Source organism: Diabrotica undecimpunctata, chromosome 10 (assembly GCF_040954645.1).
Source record: "Diabrotica undecimpunctata isolate CICGRU chromosome 10, icDiaUnde3, whole genome shotgun sequence".
NCBI classification, from domain to species: Eukaryota; Metazoa; Arthropoda; class Insecta; order Coleoptera; family Chrysomelidae; genus Diabrotica; species Diabrotica undecimpunctata.
This window is the reverse complement of record NC_092812.1, coordinates 58,202,785-58,221,031: the sequence shown is the minus strand read 5'-3', so window position 1 is coordinate 58,221,031 and position 18,247 is coordinate 58,202,785. Positions and strand designations below refer to the sequence as shown.

The 18,247-nt window shown below is 36.0% G+C and overlaps 1 protein-coding gene across 2 annotated transcripts in view; it reads right to left on the bottom strand.

Annotated features, from left to right (window-relative positions):
- Positions 1-18,247, bottom strand: part of Hmgcr (HMG coenzyme A reductase) — a 206,248-nt gene that overhangs the window by 24,909 nt on the left and 163,092 nt on the right. For both annotated transcript variants that reach the window (XM_072545430.1, XM_072545431.1), the window contains 3 exons: positions 11,127-11,214; positions 10,879-11,069; positions 3,612-3,718 (listed from right to left, as the gene is read on the bottom strand). In XM_072545430.1, coding sequence (XP_072401531.1) covers positions 3,612-3,718; positions 10,879-11,069; positions 11,127-11,214 — 386 coding nt within the window. The remainder of the gene's footprint in view (positions 1-3,611; positions 3,719-10,878; positions 11,070-11,126; positions 11,215-18,247) is intronic.

The window sequence follows — 18,247 nt, the reverse complement described above, 5'->3', positions numbered from 1 at the left end:
ATGAGACTCCTATAGGCCGTTATCTCTACCGCCTTGCTCCAGACTGCTGCCGCGTAGAGGACGATCGACTGTACAACACCGTGTAAGACCCTCCTCCTTCCGGATTTGGGTCCTCCAATGTTCGGCATCACCCTCCCCAACGCAGCCGCACTATTCGCAGCCTTCCGAACCACCTCCCGCACGTGCTCCCCCCATTTTCCATTCTGGTGCAATGTCACTCCTAGATACTTTACTTGTTTCTTGGGTGTTAGACATGCTCCCGCACATTTTAGTTCAATGTTTTGCCTGTTCCTTGTCCCCTTCAGAATGATGGCTTCGGTTTTCTCTGTCGCAAGTTTCAGTCCGTGCTGCGTCATCCATTTCTTTACGACGCCGCCTGCGTTTCGAACCCGGTATTTGAGATCTGGCTCATCCCGGGCCACTACCAGTACAGCGAGGTCATCCGCGAATGCGTAGGGGATTGTACCCTCTCCGTATTCACAGTGCATAACCCCGTCATATGCCAGATTCCATAGCGTCGGGCCCAAAACAGATCCCTGGGGTACCCCGGCCGTCACGTCCACGATCGTGCCCTTTTCCACCATAATCCTTCTCTCGGACAGATACTCCGCCACCACATTCATCAGGTAACCAGGACATTCTCTCTCCTCCATTGCCTTCATTACCTTATTTATTATACTTCATTATGATGTATGGTCTTAGATGATACATAGTAGAATGCTCAGATTTGTAGGTTTTGATAGTTCTGCTTTAAGATATAGTGTAGAGGCTGGTTGTTCTGGTAATTAAATATGTAATTATATATATCTGGTAATTAAATATAAAGGGGATTTGGGGGATAAGGGGGTAGAATGCGAAAACATGGAGTTGATTCCAGTTTAATCCAATTAGCCTCTTCTACTCAAATCCGACTCTCACCTTCACGCTGGTGTCCCATGTAAACCGAGCAACCCAACTGGAGATCCGGTATCCAACCCGGGTGGAAAATTGGGTCGGCAACTGACGAGAGCGGGTGAAATGGCCCCCGAAAATGGGGTTTGGCGTTGGGTTAACTACTCAACCCTGTAAAAAACCTTTTTTTTTATGAGAGCTACAAAGAAAGAAACCGGACTGTCTAACCTACGACGAACTCGCGAACGAAATAAGGATAATGATTTAAAAATTTGCACGTGGAACGTAAGAAGTCTTTATCAGCCTAGAACCACGGCTCTACTCATATAAGAAGTGAATAAAGCCAAAGCAGATATCATTGCTTTACAGAAAATGAGGCGGACTAGTTCAGGCATCCTGGAAAAAAAAAACTGCAATATTTACTACAGTGGACACCCTACCCGACACGAATTTGGTATCGGATTTATTGTAAGCAGCAAGGTCAAACATAGTGTAAGACTTAAAGGGAAGTTCGCTAATATTAACATTATTAGTCTCCATGCTCCAACGAAAGAAAAAGAGGATGATGAAGAAGACATGTTCTATGTGGCACTAGACCGAGAGTACGATGAGTGCCCAAAAAATGACATCAGAATAATAGCAGGAGACTTTAATGCCAAAGTCGGAAGAGAAAATATATTTTCGCCCACCATCGGAAAAGAGAGCCTACACGTAAACTTTAATGATAACGGTCTCAGAATTATAAACTTTGCGAGGTCTAAGAACATGGTAATAGCTGGGACACGATTTCCCCATAAATATATACATAAGGGAACTTGGAAATCTCCTGATAATGAAACGATTAACCAAATAGATCATATAATCATCGATGCAAGACACTGCTCTAACTTATTAGATGTTAGGTCTTTTAGAGGAACAAACAGATAGTGATCACTATTTAGTTGAAGCACGATTTAAAGAGAGAATATCCAATTTAAGAAAGGAGATCGGGAGAAGGAGAGAAAAAATTGACATTAATAAACTAAAAGATCCCGACATTGCAAATGTATACAGACAGCAAATAGGAGATCAAGTAAGGACAAACAACTTAGAAGAAGAAGAACACATTAACCAACTATGGGTAAATATACGAGATATTGTGTTACAGAAATCGGTTGAAATATTGGGCAAAACCAAGTCAGAAAAAAAGAAATCATTGGTTTGATCATGAATGCGAAATGGCCAAAAAATAGAAAGAACGCAGCATATCAAAAAACCATTGACGCAGGTTGTACACGAAGAAAAAAAAGAGTATAGACATCTTAGAAGAGAGGAAAAACGTATCCATCGACGTAAGAAGAGGGAATACGAACAGAACACTCTCAATGAGATACAAAGTTTATTCGATAAAAGTGAATCGAGGAAATACTACAAATCCTTAAATAATAGCCGTCGAGAATTTAAACCACGATTAAAAATTTGTAAAGACACTAACGGTGAAATTCTACATGATAAAAACTCAGTTCTTAACAGATGGGTACATTTCAGCAAATATCTAAATATAAACGATATTGAAGGAGGTTACAACATAGAAAATCAACAAAATCTACAGCGTCAACTACACAGTGAAGACCCAACAAAAAAATAAGTGTCAAATGCCATCCTAAAACTCAAAGACAATAAAGCCCCAGGAATATGGCAGAGTGAATTGGTACCAGAAGAGTGGCTAAAGGGAATAATATGTCATTTGCATAAAAAGGGTGATCAACTGGAGTGTAAGAACTATAGAGGCATTACTCTATTAGCATCTGCGTATAAAATCTTCGGAAATGTATTGTTTGAAAGACTTAAACATTTTACAAAGTATATTGTTGGTCAATATCAATGCGGATTTACTGCTGGAAAGTCAACTATACATCAAATTCAAGCACATAGGCAGATTCTAGAAAAGTCACATGAATATAACATAGATACACATCATCTCTTCGTCGACTTCAAAGGTGGGGCTATGGGGCTGAAATGTTTACCTTATCTCAAAATGATAAAAACTTCTTGGTAAAATCCTTAGAAAGATTTTTGGGTCTGTAAATGAAAATGGGCTATGGCGTCGAAGGTACAACTTTGAACTATATCAGTTATACACCGATCCAGATATTGTGAAATTCGTTAAAGTGCAGAGACTTAGATGGGCTGAACACATTGCTAGGATGTCAGATCACGAATACACGAAAAGATTAACATTTTCAAAACCAGAGGGCACAAGAAGCAGAGGACGACCACGAAGGAGATGGATTAATGATGTGGAAGAAGATCTACAGATTCTAAGGGTCAGAAGATGGAGGGAAGTTGCCAGTTTGAAAAGCTACTGAGACGACCACGCGACCACCGGCAAACTTATAGTCATAGAGATCTACATTACGTTAAACATGATCGTTACAATGTTTTTTGCATTCCCTGTGCCATACAGAAGTAGGCAACTTTTACAACACGTTGCCAATTTGCATAAAACAATTATTTTTTGGAAGCTCTATAATCGACAATATTTTTTTGCGTTAGTTGTTTTAATTCAAAGTAACACAACATAAAATTACTAAGCATAAAATCCAATTCGGTGAGTCGATTTTTTTGCTCACAAGTGTAGTTTGATTAAATTTTCAATTCTAAGAAATCACTTTCGTTATTTCAATTAAACTTACAAGAGTCCAATAAGTATGGTAGTTACTAATAATTTTCTGACTTACCTCTAAAGTTAAAGATAAGCACGCTGGATAAAATGTCATAAAAACCATGTAGTTGACTAAAACTGACAAACAGGCGAAGTACGACAACATCTCTAAACGGTAGACACCTGAAAATAGTTTTTCTGTTTATATTTATGTTATAAAACATTAAAATTGTTAGTATTAGTATAAATCCTATTTAATATATACATATTATTTTGAATATTCCCCGATATTTTTGATTTTGTCAATTAATAAGTAAGATGTATATCATTAGATCAAAATAAAAATAAAAAAAATAATATTTGTATATATATATATATATATATATATATATATATATATATATATATATATATATATATATATATCAATCGGTTTTAAAACGTCTTGCGACGTTGTCTGATGCCTAATTTCCATGACACTCTATCATCCCATTGGTCCTCTCTAAGATCCCTTGCGCTCATCGTCTTCGTTACTCCCTCTCTCCAAGATTTCTTGGGTCTTCCTCTCTTTCTGCGGTTTAGTGGTATCCATTGCATAATTATTTTTGGGAGTCTTGAGTTATCCATCCTCTGGACGTGTCCGTACCATATCAGCTGTTTTCTTTCTATGTCTGTTGTTAGAGAGCCGTCAACCCCCATTTGTCTATCTTATCTCATCATTAAGTATTCTCTCTCTGCGTGACACTCCTACTGATCTTCTAAAAGCGTCCATTTCTACTGCCTCCAGTTTTCTTCTGTTGTTTTCGGTTATTCGCCAAGTTTCCGCTCCGTACAATAGACTGCTTTTAATAAGAGATTCGTAGATATTGTGTTTTCTTCTTTTTCCTATTTCATGACTCCACAGTACGCTGTTTAGACAACCTATTGTTTTTCTGGATTGTGTTATTCTTCTCTTTATTTCTTCATCATCTTTCCCCGTTGTATCAAAAATGATTCCTAGGTATGTGTAATGGTCGCAGGGCATGATGATTTCGTTATTTTCTAATGTATATGTAATAATATTTGTTTAATTTTTATTTTAAGAACGATTTGTGACGTGGAAATCAATACTTCAAATATAAAGTAGTGTCGTCTGACGCGCACTCACACACTGAGTATTCCGACTGCATCTCCGGAACTGAGATTTTATTGGCCACTTGGTTTGTGAATTCCATCGATTCCATAAACATATACAGCCACAGCTGCCCTCAACGTGACATCAATCCATATTCAATTATTTATACATTTAAATTCAGTCACATATCATTCCAAATATTTTTTCCAAATAGGAAAAATATCTGGAAAACGAAGTCCAGGAAGAAGAAGAACATTTTGGTTAAAGAACCTCAGAATCTGGTTCAATACAACATCTGTGCAGCTTTTCCCCGCTGCTGAAGATAAGATAAAGATTGCCATGATGATCGCCAACATTCGTAACGGATAGGCACATCAAGAAGAACATATCATTCATAACGCCAAAACAGGAATGAAATTAATCCCTACAGAATCACCACTGGGAAACTTTGGCTTGGATGGTAGAAATGAACGTGGCGAAATACTGTTAAGGTTCATGCTACAACATGAACTATTCCAAATGAACAGTTTTTTCAAAAGGAAACCACAGAGAAGACGGACATGACAAAGTCCTAATGTAAACACTCAGAACGAAATAGATTTTATTATCACGGACAAAAAACAAACCGTTAAAGACATCAGCAACGTATTTCCGACATACTTAGTAATCCTAAAACAGAAAATAATATAAACGACTTAAATAAATAATAAATTAACAAATGACTTACTGGAAACTCAAAACAAATTCTGTCCTAGAACTCAAAAAGAAGAGGAGATTAGCCAAAATACCAGGCAACTAATGCAGAAAAGAAGAAAAATGAGAAGCGAGACGGAAACTAAACCCGACGAACTACAAAAATTAAATAAAGAAATATCCAAAGCTGTTAGACAAGACACTCGAAAATATAACCAAGAACAAATCGAATATACCATTTGAGAAAATCACCATCATCATCATCAGCCCACATCATCATCAGCCCATAGTCGTCCACTGCTGAACATAGGCCTCCTCGAAAAACCTCCATTCAGATTTATCTTGCGCTGCTGCAATCCAGTTGGTACAAATCCTCTTTATGTCGTCAGTCCATCTTGTGGGTGGTCTTCCCGGGTTTCGTCTATCCGCTCTCGGTCTCCACTCCAAGATTTTTTTGGTCCACCTATTATCCTTCATTCTAGCGACGTGTCCTACCCACCTCCATTTAATTTTGGCTATGTGTTTTATAATGTGTTCTACACCACTTTTTCTACTATTTGAGAAAATACAAGTATGAAAGTATTGAGAAAAAGACTAAGAACGGGGACAAGGCAGATAATAAAGATTAAAGATAGAAATGGTCATCTTACAACCAACAGAGAGGAAACCCTTAAAATAGTTGAAGACTTCTACAAATTGCTGTACACAAGCCAACACAAAGCAAATAGCAGAGAAGATCAAGTACCAGAAATATTAACAAGGAAAAAAGGTATTGTCAACCAAGGATCAGAACTACTACCGGAAATAACAATAGAAGAAATAAAACTAGCCATAAAAAAAAGCTAAGAATAACAAATCTCCAGGCGAAGATTGTGTAATTACTGATGCAATCAAAATCGGAGGAACTTACTACTTAAGAAAATAAAAAACCTTTGTGTGCCTTTTGGACAGTAATATACCCGACAAATGGCACAATGCTGAGGTAATTCTACTGTACAAAAAAGGAGATCCCCATGTACAACGCTACATGAACTTCAGTTAGTGTGTGCCAGTATAGTACCAGTGTAGTACCTAGCGGAAATATCAATATTGGAGATAACGAATTAGAGCTGGTGGAAAAATACATGGTGAACATGTGAATATACATTGGTGAACGGCATACCAATTAGCAACCTACGCTATGCGGACGACACAGTGATTATAACTGATAATTTGGAAGATCAGCAGTTATTACTTGATAGGGTGAATAGCATAGGTAAAAAATATGGCCTCAAAATCAACATTTTAAAAACGAAATATATGGTCATTAGCAGAAACCCTCCAGAAAACCCGATAATATGCATAGGTGACGATCGCATAAAACGCGTGAAAACTTTTAAATACCTTGGCACCACAATCAATGACCAATCGGATCCACAACAAGAGATAAAAACCCGAATACAAATGGCAAGACAAGCTTTTGTGAAATTCAGACCGCTCCTATGTAATCAAAACCTAAATTTCGAAATACGCTACAGAATGGTCAAGTGCTACATATGGTCCATCTTGCTTTATGGCATGGAAACGTGGACTTTGAAAAAAACATCTATCAACAAACTTGAAGCATTTGAAATGTGGTCATTGAGAAGAATGATGCGCATACCTTGGGTGGATAGAGTTCGAAACGATGACGTCCTTAAGAGAGCCGGCGTGGCAAGAGAACTCTTTGAATTAATTAAAAAACGCAAGATTGGTTACCTTGGGCACATATTGAGAGGAGCAAAATATGAAATACCACAGTTAATCCTACAAGGGAAGATCGAAGGTAGGAGAGGAGTCGGCCGCAAACAATTAACCTGGTTAAGGAATATTAAAGAATGGACAGGAATACACAATACAGGCGATCTGTCACGCCGCCAAGAACAGAATTCTAGTAATGAGATAGTCGCCTACGCACTTTGGTGTATGGCATGTTAAGAAGAAGAAGGAAAAATACATATACCTTGGACACGAAATAAAGATCACAAGAGACAACCAAACATGCTAACTACGAAGAGGAATAAACCTAGCATGGGCAGCCTATAGAACTCAAGACATCTTTAAAAGCGATATATCAATTTCTTTAAAACGTAAAACATTTGACCAATGTGTGTTGCCTGTGATAACCTATGGTGCCGAAACTTTGAAATTGACAGCTACAACTTCTAAAACGCTGCAAATAGCTCAGAGGAAAATGGAAAGGTCAATGCTGAGTATATCGCTTCATGACCGAGTTAGAAATGAAAACTTACGACGAAGAACAGGAGTTACAGATGTAATTTCCCGAATTGTCACATTGCCAGTGAAATAGAACGTCGCCCGAATCAGTGATGAAAGGTGGACGAAGAGATTGCTTGAGTGGAGGCCGTGGTTAGACAAAAGAAGTAGAGGAAGAACCCCTGCTCGTTGGACTAACGATCTCAAGAAAATGTCAAATACCCACTGGAAAGAAGCAATCCAATTAAAAAGAAAGACACCAACGAAGTAGCCAAGTCAAAAAGGCAGTCTAAGTCTTATACTCACCTCAAGAGAGCCAACCAACTCGGGCTTAGTCCCGACTCATAACACTCTGCGGCTAGTTGTAAGTACTTTTTAGTTATGATTTGTGTTTTATTTACGAATTCGTATTTAAAGCTCATAATCTTTATCTTTTGCTTATTGAGCACACGACTCTATAACGGGGAGTGCTAACACCGCACCTTTTCACAGACAGTGGTTCTTTCTATTTGTTAATAAGTGAAATAACGAACTTAACTTTTACTTCCCTTCCACTTGCCTATCCCATTCCATATCCCAGGATTGCAAATCGAAAAATATTATACACTTAACAGTGATTTTCCTTCCCTTTATTCCCGTAGCAACATACACCCGATTTCACAAACAAACCCACGAGTATTAACTTAATGTAGCCTTGCCAGCGAATGCTAGAGCTGACACAACATCAATTGCTGTTCCAAAATGAAAGCAAATCGCCTTTAAAATTCTTTAGAAATGATGCAGAATGCTCCGAAGTTTTTTTAAGGAGACTTTTTTCTGTAGATAGAAAACATTCCGGATAAAGGGATACATCTTGGAGCCTTGAGAAACACTGCTCACTTAAGTCATCAGGCTGAAATATTGAGGTCCCACTCTAGGCTGGATCCACTCTAGGCCCAAAGAATGGATGAATGAGGAAATACTACAGTTGATGTGTGAAAGAAGGGTACACAAAACAAATAATCCGATAAGATACAAAGAAACAGATAAACTGATAAAAAAGAAAATAAGAGAAGCTAGAGAAAGATGGCTAAGTGAGCAATGCCAGGAGTTGGAACAACTGGAGCGAAAATATGACTTTTTTAATGTACACAAAAAGATTAAAGAAATGACAGGAAGGAGAAGAACAACACAGACAGGACAGATCAAAGATACAGATGGTTTACTCATAACAGATTTACAACAAAAAATGAATCGATGGACAGAATACATATCACAACTTTTTGATGACAAAGATAGACAAGAAATCTCAAACGAATATACAGATGATACAGGGCCTGATACAATCAGAGAAGAAATAGATTATTCAATCAAACAAGCGAAAAGTGGTAAGGCCCCCGGTCCTGATGAAATTCCCGTAGAACTGCTCAAACTTATGTACGATGAATCTATTAAAATACTCCTAGATCTATTTAACACAATATATAGAACTGGAATAATACCTATGGAATGGCTCCGTTCGACCTTTATACTACTGCCAAAAAAGGCAAATACAAGGGAATGCAGCGAATATCGTACGATAGCTTTGATGAGTCATGCTCTAAAACTGTTCCTGAAAATAATCCATAATAGGATCTATAGGAAATTAGACGTAGACATCAGTAACACTCAGATGGGATTCAGAAAAGGGCTGGGTACAAGGGAGGCTCTGTTTGCAATGAACGTTCTCTCACAGAGATGCTTCGACATGAACCAAGAAATTTACACCTGCTTTATTGATTTCGAAAAGGCCTTTGACAAAGTAAAACATGAACCACTAAGACAAATTCTAATAAAGAAAAATATAGACAGCCGAGATATTCGAATTATATGCAACCTATATTGGAATCAAACAGCAAATGTGAAGGTTGAGGGTAGGCTAACAGAAGACATTCAAATCCGTCGAGGAGTCCGGCAGGGATGCTCCTTCTCGCCACTTTTATTTAATCTGTATAGTGAAGCTATTTGTGAACAAGCACTCGAGGAAGAAGATCTTGGTCTGATAATAAATGGTGAGACGATCAACAATATAAGGTATGCTGACGATACGGTTCTCCTAACGGGAACGCTAGTAGAACTACAACATCTCGTTAAAAGTCTCAATATATACTGTAACAGTTACGGCTTGAAAATTAATTTGAAAAAAACTAAATTTATGGTAATTACGAAATCAAAGAACATCAGAGCTAATCTTGTAATAGACAATACAACGATTGAGCGTGTGTCCTGTTATAAATATCTAGGTGCTTGGATCAGAGATGATACTGATCAAACAAAAGAGATTAGATGTAGAATAGAAATCGCTAGATCAGTCTTTAATAGAATGCGCAAACTCTTTTGCAATCGTGATATCAATATAAAGTTACGAATACGAATGCTGCGGTGTTATGTCTTTTCTACCCTGTTGTATGGAGTAGAGGTTTGGACACTAAAACAGTTGACCACAAAAAACATCGAAGCTTTCGAGATGTGGTGCTATAGGCGCATTCTCAGAATATCATGGATGGACCGCGTCACTAACACGCAAGTACTCCAAACTTTACACAAAAGATGCGAAATTCTAAATGAGATAAAAACTAGAAAGATGGAATACTTGGAGCACATTGTGAGAGGTGAAAAGTACGAACTTTTAAGAAATATCATGCAGGGCAAAATTAAGGGCAAAAGAAGTGTGGGAAGAAGAAAAATATCGTGGCTTCGTAATCTACGTGAATGGTTCGGGTGTAGTTCGATTGAACTTTTTAGGCGCGCTGCTAACAAAGTCGCAGTGGCCATGATGATTTCCAATCTCCGCTAGGAGTGGCACGAGAAGAAGAAGACTCTAGGCTATATGGGTAAGTCCAACAAGAAGAAACCGTTACAGCATTCATACATCATAAAATAGTACTTTTTCATGATTTGGACCCTAACGTCGGTGTTAGATCATCATAGACCAACTATGAATAGAGCAAACAGCGCTTCAGGTTGCCTGAATGACACAATAAGCAGAAATAAAAATATCGGGAATAAAATGAAAGGCAGAATTTTTAAAACAGTCATCAGACCAATAATGACAATATTTGTTTTGGTTTTCTATAGATATCAGTTTTAATCCATGGTAAAACTGTCCCCCAATATTCTATTTTTTCCTAACAAATTCATTATTTTTTTTGTTCTTAACATAACTCTGCTGTTCTGAACCAGATGTATTTGTTCTCTTGATGTATATCCCGCTTAATTCGCAACGTTTATAATAATGTGCTTCAAATAAAACCAATTAAATGATTAAATTATTGAAACTTACCGGATAGAGTGCCTACCCCGATGACTAATGTTTCAACAATCGTATCCAAAGTAATGGTGGGTCCCAAAAGCGCCATTCCTTTCGCGATGTTATTTTTGACCTCGTTTTGATCAGACGCATTTAATGCGAATTGAGCTAACATAGCTGCTTTCGATAAATCAATTAGGAGCAAGAAAAAGAATAAGGCATCTCTGAAAATAAAAGAGTATTAATAGAAATGGAACTATTTTTTTATATATAGAACTTACTTGAAGTCCGCTACGTTGATACGAAGAATTTTTAATACTGTTGATGTAAATATGAAGCTAGAACATAGTGTGAATAAACCAGCTATTCCTGCAACAAGTATTTTAATATTAATAAGAATCGTACAACTTTGATATAATTTTGATTTTATTTTTAGCTTCATTTAATTTCCTTTAATCTCACAATATATAAAAATATATAATACAAATACAATATATGTGATACATAATTTTTGTCAATTTTAAATTCTAATAATTATACACACATAACACAGTATTTTGGGGGTGGTTATGAATGTCTGAATATAATGAAAAGAAAAAAGAGCAATTTAACAATTTTACTATTCAAAAGCAGTTGCGACAGGTCTGCGATAGAATACACATAGGGAAATAATATCCATAGATCAATAATTATTAAATTCAATAAACAATGAACTTTAAAATCCACCCTAGTATATTAGTTAAATAACTTTTTAACCCTGCTGTACCGTTCGAGTCAACTATGCAAATGTACTGTTCGGGTCAATATGACCAACTATGGTTTACGGTCCTCAATCGAAATAAAATAAGCTAATGGTGCTAAACAAAACTTTATTAACAAACAATTATAGTTAATTAAACAAAAATTATGTTGCTAATGTAAATTAAACCTTATTAACAAAAATAAAAGGCATTTTTTTCTTTCCCAGAAAAGCCTAAGAACAAATACCTACAAAATTTAATTTAGTTTACAACTGGGACAGTAATAAAAAAAATGGGTTTTACAAATATGTGTGTGACATATACACCATAAAATATTAGTCTTGTTATCGTTATTAGAGCAAAATTTACAGCGTGCTCGTTTAGCAGGCGGAGTTGGATTGTCCATAGATGGTTCACTAGAACTTCCATCTTCTCTACTCGCTTCTGTTCGTGTTATTTTTACCAGTTCTTGTGAGTCTTTAGTTCTTGGTAAATTTTTCCTGGAAAGGATAAGTGGTTTCACCAGTGTTTTTCCCAATTCCTCAAGAAAAATTCGCCGTTTTGTCCATAAAACTAACGCGTCTGCGTAGGCAGAAATGTCCAACATATTATAAAAAACAATCATAGGTCAGCGATTTGTCTTCCTCTTACATGTATACGTACCAACAAGCTGATCTAGAGTCTTCACTGCTCCCATGCTGGAATTGTAATCTAAAATAATTTGGGACTTTTTGTCATTTCTGTCACGAATAGCCTTATCATGATGCAAAGTACTCATAAGAATAACATTTTTATTCTTTTTACTAATATAGTTAACAACAGTGCTATCTTGCGTGAAGTAAAAAGGCGAACTATGAACTTCTTTATTCGCAATTTTTGCTGGAAGCTCTGGTTTATTTTTTCTTATAGTCCCCAGCATTGTATTTTTCTTTTTAGAAGAAGTTGTTGTAAATTGTATGATGTAAAAAAGTTATCACAAGTAATATTGTGGCCTTTCAAATCACTACACAAGTCGCACACCACACGTATTTCCTGATTCCGTTCCGGCGCGGCACCTGCTTCCTTTCCTGTATAGATCTGCAACTTTAGAGCATACGAACTTTTACTGTCAGATAAAGCCCAAATTTTTATGCCATATTTGGTTTGCTTGGAATGTACTGTTTGAAGGGACAGCGGCCTCTAAAGGCAACTAATTGCTCGTCGACGGTAACATTTTCATCAAGGTTAAAAAATTTTGGTAGATTTTCTACCCATTTTTCCAAATTTCACGTATAGCAGCAAGTTTATCAGTACGTCTCCTATCCTGTCTAGTAGTCTTGTTATCAAAACGTATTACTTGCGAAATTTTTGTAAATACTTCCAGGGATATTGTTGCTCGAAATCCACTACGTTTCTTCATTCCACAAACTTTTAGTTGATTCGCCATGGGACTTAAAAACTTCAGCTAATAATAAAAGACCAATGTATGCTTGAAAACCAATTTTATCCAAGTCTTTTCAGTTGGTTCCAAAAACACGCTGTTCTTCCATGTTGGTCATATTTATAATTTGGTTTGCAACTATGAATTTTTGATATCGACAATTCGTGCACATGCGTACCTTGTAACTCCTGAAGCATTATTTATAACATTAGCCGTGGAAAAACGACCGCGTTGATAAGAAGAATCGAGAGACCACTGGATATTATCGTCTTTTGAAGGAACTGTTACAGAAGGTTCTACAGGATGTTGTACGTATAATGGAACAGCAGAATCATCACTACTTTCTTCCTCACGCTCACTACTTGTATTGTTTTCTGTTTCTGATATGCACTCATCACTCTCTGACACGTTCGCTAGCTCGCAAAACTCATCTTACATTATCAACATGCAAACATAGACTGAAATTTGAAATGTAAATGAATGCGCTTGGCATATCAGTGTCCTACCAGTCTACCACTTGTCTATCACCCCCACTTCCTTCTACGTGACTTCTTCTTCTTTGTGTGCCGTGCTTGTATTCAAGCGTTGGCTATCGTCATATTGACAAGCTGATGAAATGATTCTCGGTCGGCAGCTAGATGAAACAGTTCCTCGACCGTTCGACCTGTCCATTGTCTAATGTTACGCAGCCAGGACAGTTGTTTTCTTTCGACCCAACGTTTTCCTTCGATTTTGCCCTGAATGATTAACCGGAGTAAGCGATATTTAGGTCCTCTCATTATATGACCGAAGTATTGGACCTTTCTCATTTTGATGATTTTGATCAATTCTCGCTCTTTGTGCACGGTTTCTAGCACGCGTTCGTTAGATATGTGTGCTGTCCACGGGATTCTGAGCATGCGACGGTAACACCACAACTCAAACGCTTCTAATTTGTTGAGATTTTTTATTTTTGTTGTCCAGGTTTCACATCCATAGAACAAAGTGGACCAGACGTAGCACTTCAATACTCTTAGACGTGTGGTCAACGACAGACGTGACATACCCTTCTAAATGACAGGGTTAATGTAAGTACGCACCTACATTCTGAGAACGTAGAAAGTATGCTTTGAAACAAAAGAACGTTATAGGTATCTGTCAAAAAATGTATTAAAATAAGTAGTAAATACCTACTTGTGTCACAAAAGCTAGTGATATTTGTGTAGTTGCATTTTTTGTAACAAATTTTTATATCTTAATATAACAGTTCGAAGAATTATAAACAAAAAACAATTCTACGCATTTAAAATTCAGTTGCATCAGGAATTAAATGAAAACAATTTCCAAAGAATGAATTTTTGTATGTAGGCGGAAGAAGTGTTAAGTCAAAATGTAATTTTTTTGGAAAATATTTTATTTTCTGACGAATCATACATTATTGCTTACTTTTTCGACCGAACGGTCACTAGCAATGAGTATCGTAGGTTTTTAACAGGCGGGTTACCTGGCATGTTAGAGGATGTTCCCTTGTTCCCAAATGTTGGACGTGTGCTAAAAAATTGACATAAAAATTACAGTGACAGTTGAAATGGATACGGTGGTATTGTGGAATGGCCCCTAAGATCTCCAGAACTAACTCCACTGGACTATTTTTTTGTGTTTTAAACACAAACACAACTTTGGTTCATTGCGTTGTTCCGACTGACCCTGTATAATCGAAAATAATTTTAAATTATAGACGTCTAACGCAACGGAGAAAATTTTGGTCAAATTCAAAGTATTTCAATTTTTTTACTTTCAGCCTTATTTTGATGATTTTTTAGCACACCGGGTATAAATTTATAAATTTTAATTTGGTATAGTCAGTTTTTTGATAAAATTTTATAATTGACTTATTGTACGGGATTAATTAAAACGTGGTTTTATTATACTAACTTTGAAACATCCTGTGGAATAATTCCGTTTGCGAATATTCGTAAAACCTGATTTTTCGGTTGCAACCATGTCTCCTAAGCATTGTTTTTTTTTTCATGTCAAAATATGCCTTGGTTTATTTGTTAGAGCCAAATGAATTTGCCACCCCACAATTTAGGACTTTTTTAATTACGATTATTTTGTAATACGACGAGATGACTTTGGTGACTGTTATCATTATGTCATATTGACACTTACATTTTGTTTAGGTATGATTGATCATGATTCTAAATGTCGAAGATTGTGCGAAAGCCGTTGTTCTGGTTGAAGAGGGGCGAAATTATAAATATGTGGCTAGAGTACTACACACTCATCGGTCTACAAAGGTAGTGAAACCTTTTATTTTTATACGAACTGGAACAAACAGAGGGAAGTGGCAGGAAGCGCAAAACTACCGCTTTAGATGATCGTTTTATATGAGTCAACGCTTTGCGAGATCGTCATTTAACAGCGGTGCAAACAAGAAATCAGCTTCAAAAGCTTCGAGGCAATAATGTAAGTGTATTTACAGTTCGTCGAAGATTACATGAATTTGGTTTGCAAAGTTGCAGACCAGCAACTGGGCCCAAATTACTTCCATAGCATAGAGTGGCTAGACTACAATTTTCCAGGGAATATTTACATTGGAGTTTAGGACAATGGAGTAATGTTCTTTTTACGGATGAGTCGAGATATTGTCTTCACTCATCAGATGGGAGAGAACGAGTATGGCATCGAACTGGAGAGAGATTTGCGGAGTGCGCTTTCAGTCCCCGCGTTAGCCATGGAGGGGTTCGGTGATGGTATGGGCAGGAATATCCCGAGAGGCACACACTGAATTGTTATTTATTGAGTGTTCGTATATCGGCGATGATTTTCTATTAATGTAAGATAATGAGCGACCCACTCTGCAATGTGTGTCACGCAATATTTAGAGGAAGTTGGTATTAATAAAATGAACTGGCCAGGGTATTCGCCAGATCTGAACCCAATAGAGCACGTTTGGGACATGCTTGGTAGAAATATTAGAAGGTCGCACCAGCCTCATTTAACGAACTTCGCTTGGCTCTAGAAGGGAATGGCAAAACATCCAGCAAGATGATATTCGCAACCTCATAGACAGCATGAGCCGACGTGTACAGGCAGTTATAGAGACTAGGGGAGGCAACGCAAAGTATTCAGTTTTTCTTTGTTATTTGCGTACTTAGGTTAAGTTACATTTAAGTTGTTTTTTATGTTTTGTTATTGTTATCATTGTTCATTAAAACTAAGATCATGGCTTTTAATCATTATTCAAATACAGTGCATCTGGGATGTCGATATGACATTTCTTCGATATCAGTCACCAAAGCCCCATCGTCGTATTACAAATTAATACAAAAGATAATGGTAATAATAGGAAAAGTCGTAAATTGTGGGCGGCAAAGTCATTTCTCTCCTAAAAATGAACCAATCCATATTTTCACATGAAACAAAAAACATAATACTTAGAAGACATGGTTGCAACCGAAAAACAAGGTTTTACGAAAATCCGCTAACGGAATTATTCGACAGGGTGTTTCAAAATTAGGATAAAAAACCACCTTTCGATTAACCCCGTATAATAAGTTAAATACAAAATTTTATTAAAAAACTCACTATACTTAATTAAAATTTATAAATTTTTACACAGTGTACTGAAAAATTATCAAAATAGGGCTAAAAATAAAAAAATTTAAATACTTTGAATTTGACCAAAATTTTTTCCATTTTGAGTTTTTTTGCATCTGAGTGTGTATATTTATATAAATATAATTACAATGTTACCTTATAATTCGGTGGTAATCATCTTCAACCTTGGCCTTACTAGACTTCTTGTCGCAAGAATTAAATTACAGAATACCCAAGGTAATGTTCAAACGATTTTCATAGAATTAATGCTAAGTGCTTAAGTACTCAATTTTTTAGGTTAATTATTGACATTCATTTTCTGTGAAGTAATATGCTGTTCTTTATGTGCATATTTATAGAATATTCATTATACCGGAGGATACATTAAAAGAAGTCCTAGCAATCTTTCCAGCATTTTGCAATTGGGAAAATTTGAATATAAAGCATTATGAATAAACATCTGGTAAATTGACATCTTTAATAACAAAACTACTGTTTTGTGAATTCAAATTATCTGAAAGATAATCAATTTTCAGGGGGTCAAAAAAAAATAGTTAAAGGCCTTGACCAAGAAATTTAATAAGTATTGTTGTATACATATGCTACCTTTACCTAAATTTTTAAGCAATTTGAGATTGTTAGGAAAAAGTACTATCAAAATAATAAAAAATTAGATTTTCGAAAAACTGACTATTTTAAACTGCTATATAGTCGAATTTACTAAGTGGATTTTACTTTAGCAATATTTATTTGAAAGGTATTTAAAATCCTCTAATTTATATCTTTTTACAATTTTTTTCCTTGTTTGGTTAAATTTTAACAATTAATGGAAAATCATAAAAAGTTTTCTTTTCGTTCTTAACCTATAAAATAAAACTTGCCTTTTGCGGTTTTAAAAATTATTTCATCAAAAAGTTGACATTATAGCAAAAGAAAAATAAGAACTTGTAAGTTAAAATCGGTAAACTGGGCTCTTTAAATATATGGTAAAAAGGCCAATTTTTGATCCTTTAGAGGGGTATATCTCAGGCACAGAGGCAACTAGAGGGCTAAAAAAATAGGTATATGCTACTTTTTTAAGATAAAATGATATACTAAAATTTGGTAACAATACCTGGACCCACACCCCTACAAAAGTGGTCGAAAAGTAAAAATATTGCTCATATAATATATTTATATGTACATTATAATATATATAAATATAATTTTTGTTTACTACTGTTTTCGGCATCGTTACACTTTTATTTAGTAAATTATTTCAATATCGTACAACTATTCAGGGGTGGCTGGTGAACATTGGATGGTAAAGATAATTTTTGGTCATTCAAAATTAGGTAGAATAAGAATTAATATGCTTTGTTCAGTTCGCTAAATTTTATTAAAGAAGATATGTACTGTTTTTCGTGTCCTGTATGATCTTCTAGCCTAATATCTAAATACTCAAAAATATATTCTAATCAACATTTCAAATTAATTTATACTAAGAGTAGTAACGATAGTTTAACAATTGCATGTAACAACCATAAAGAAAGCGAAGTGAAAATTATTCAATGTCATGGTCTCTAGGTAACACTGGAGAAAGTACTCTTCCGTTTTAATAAGTCACTTAAAAAACAATTCATAACCTTCGAGAGGTAGAAAAAATAGATATTGCTTAGAT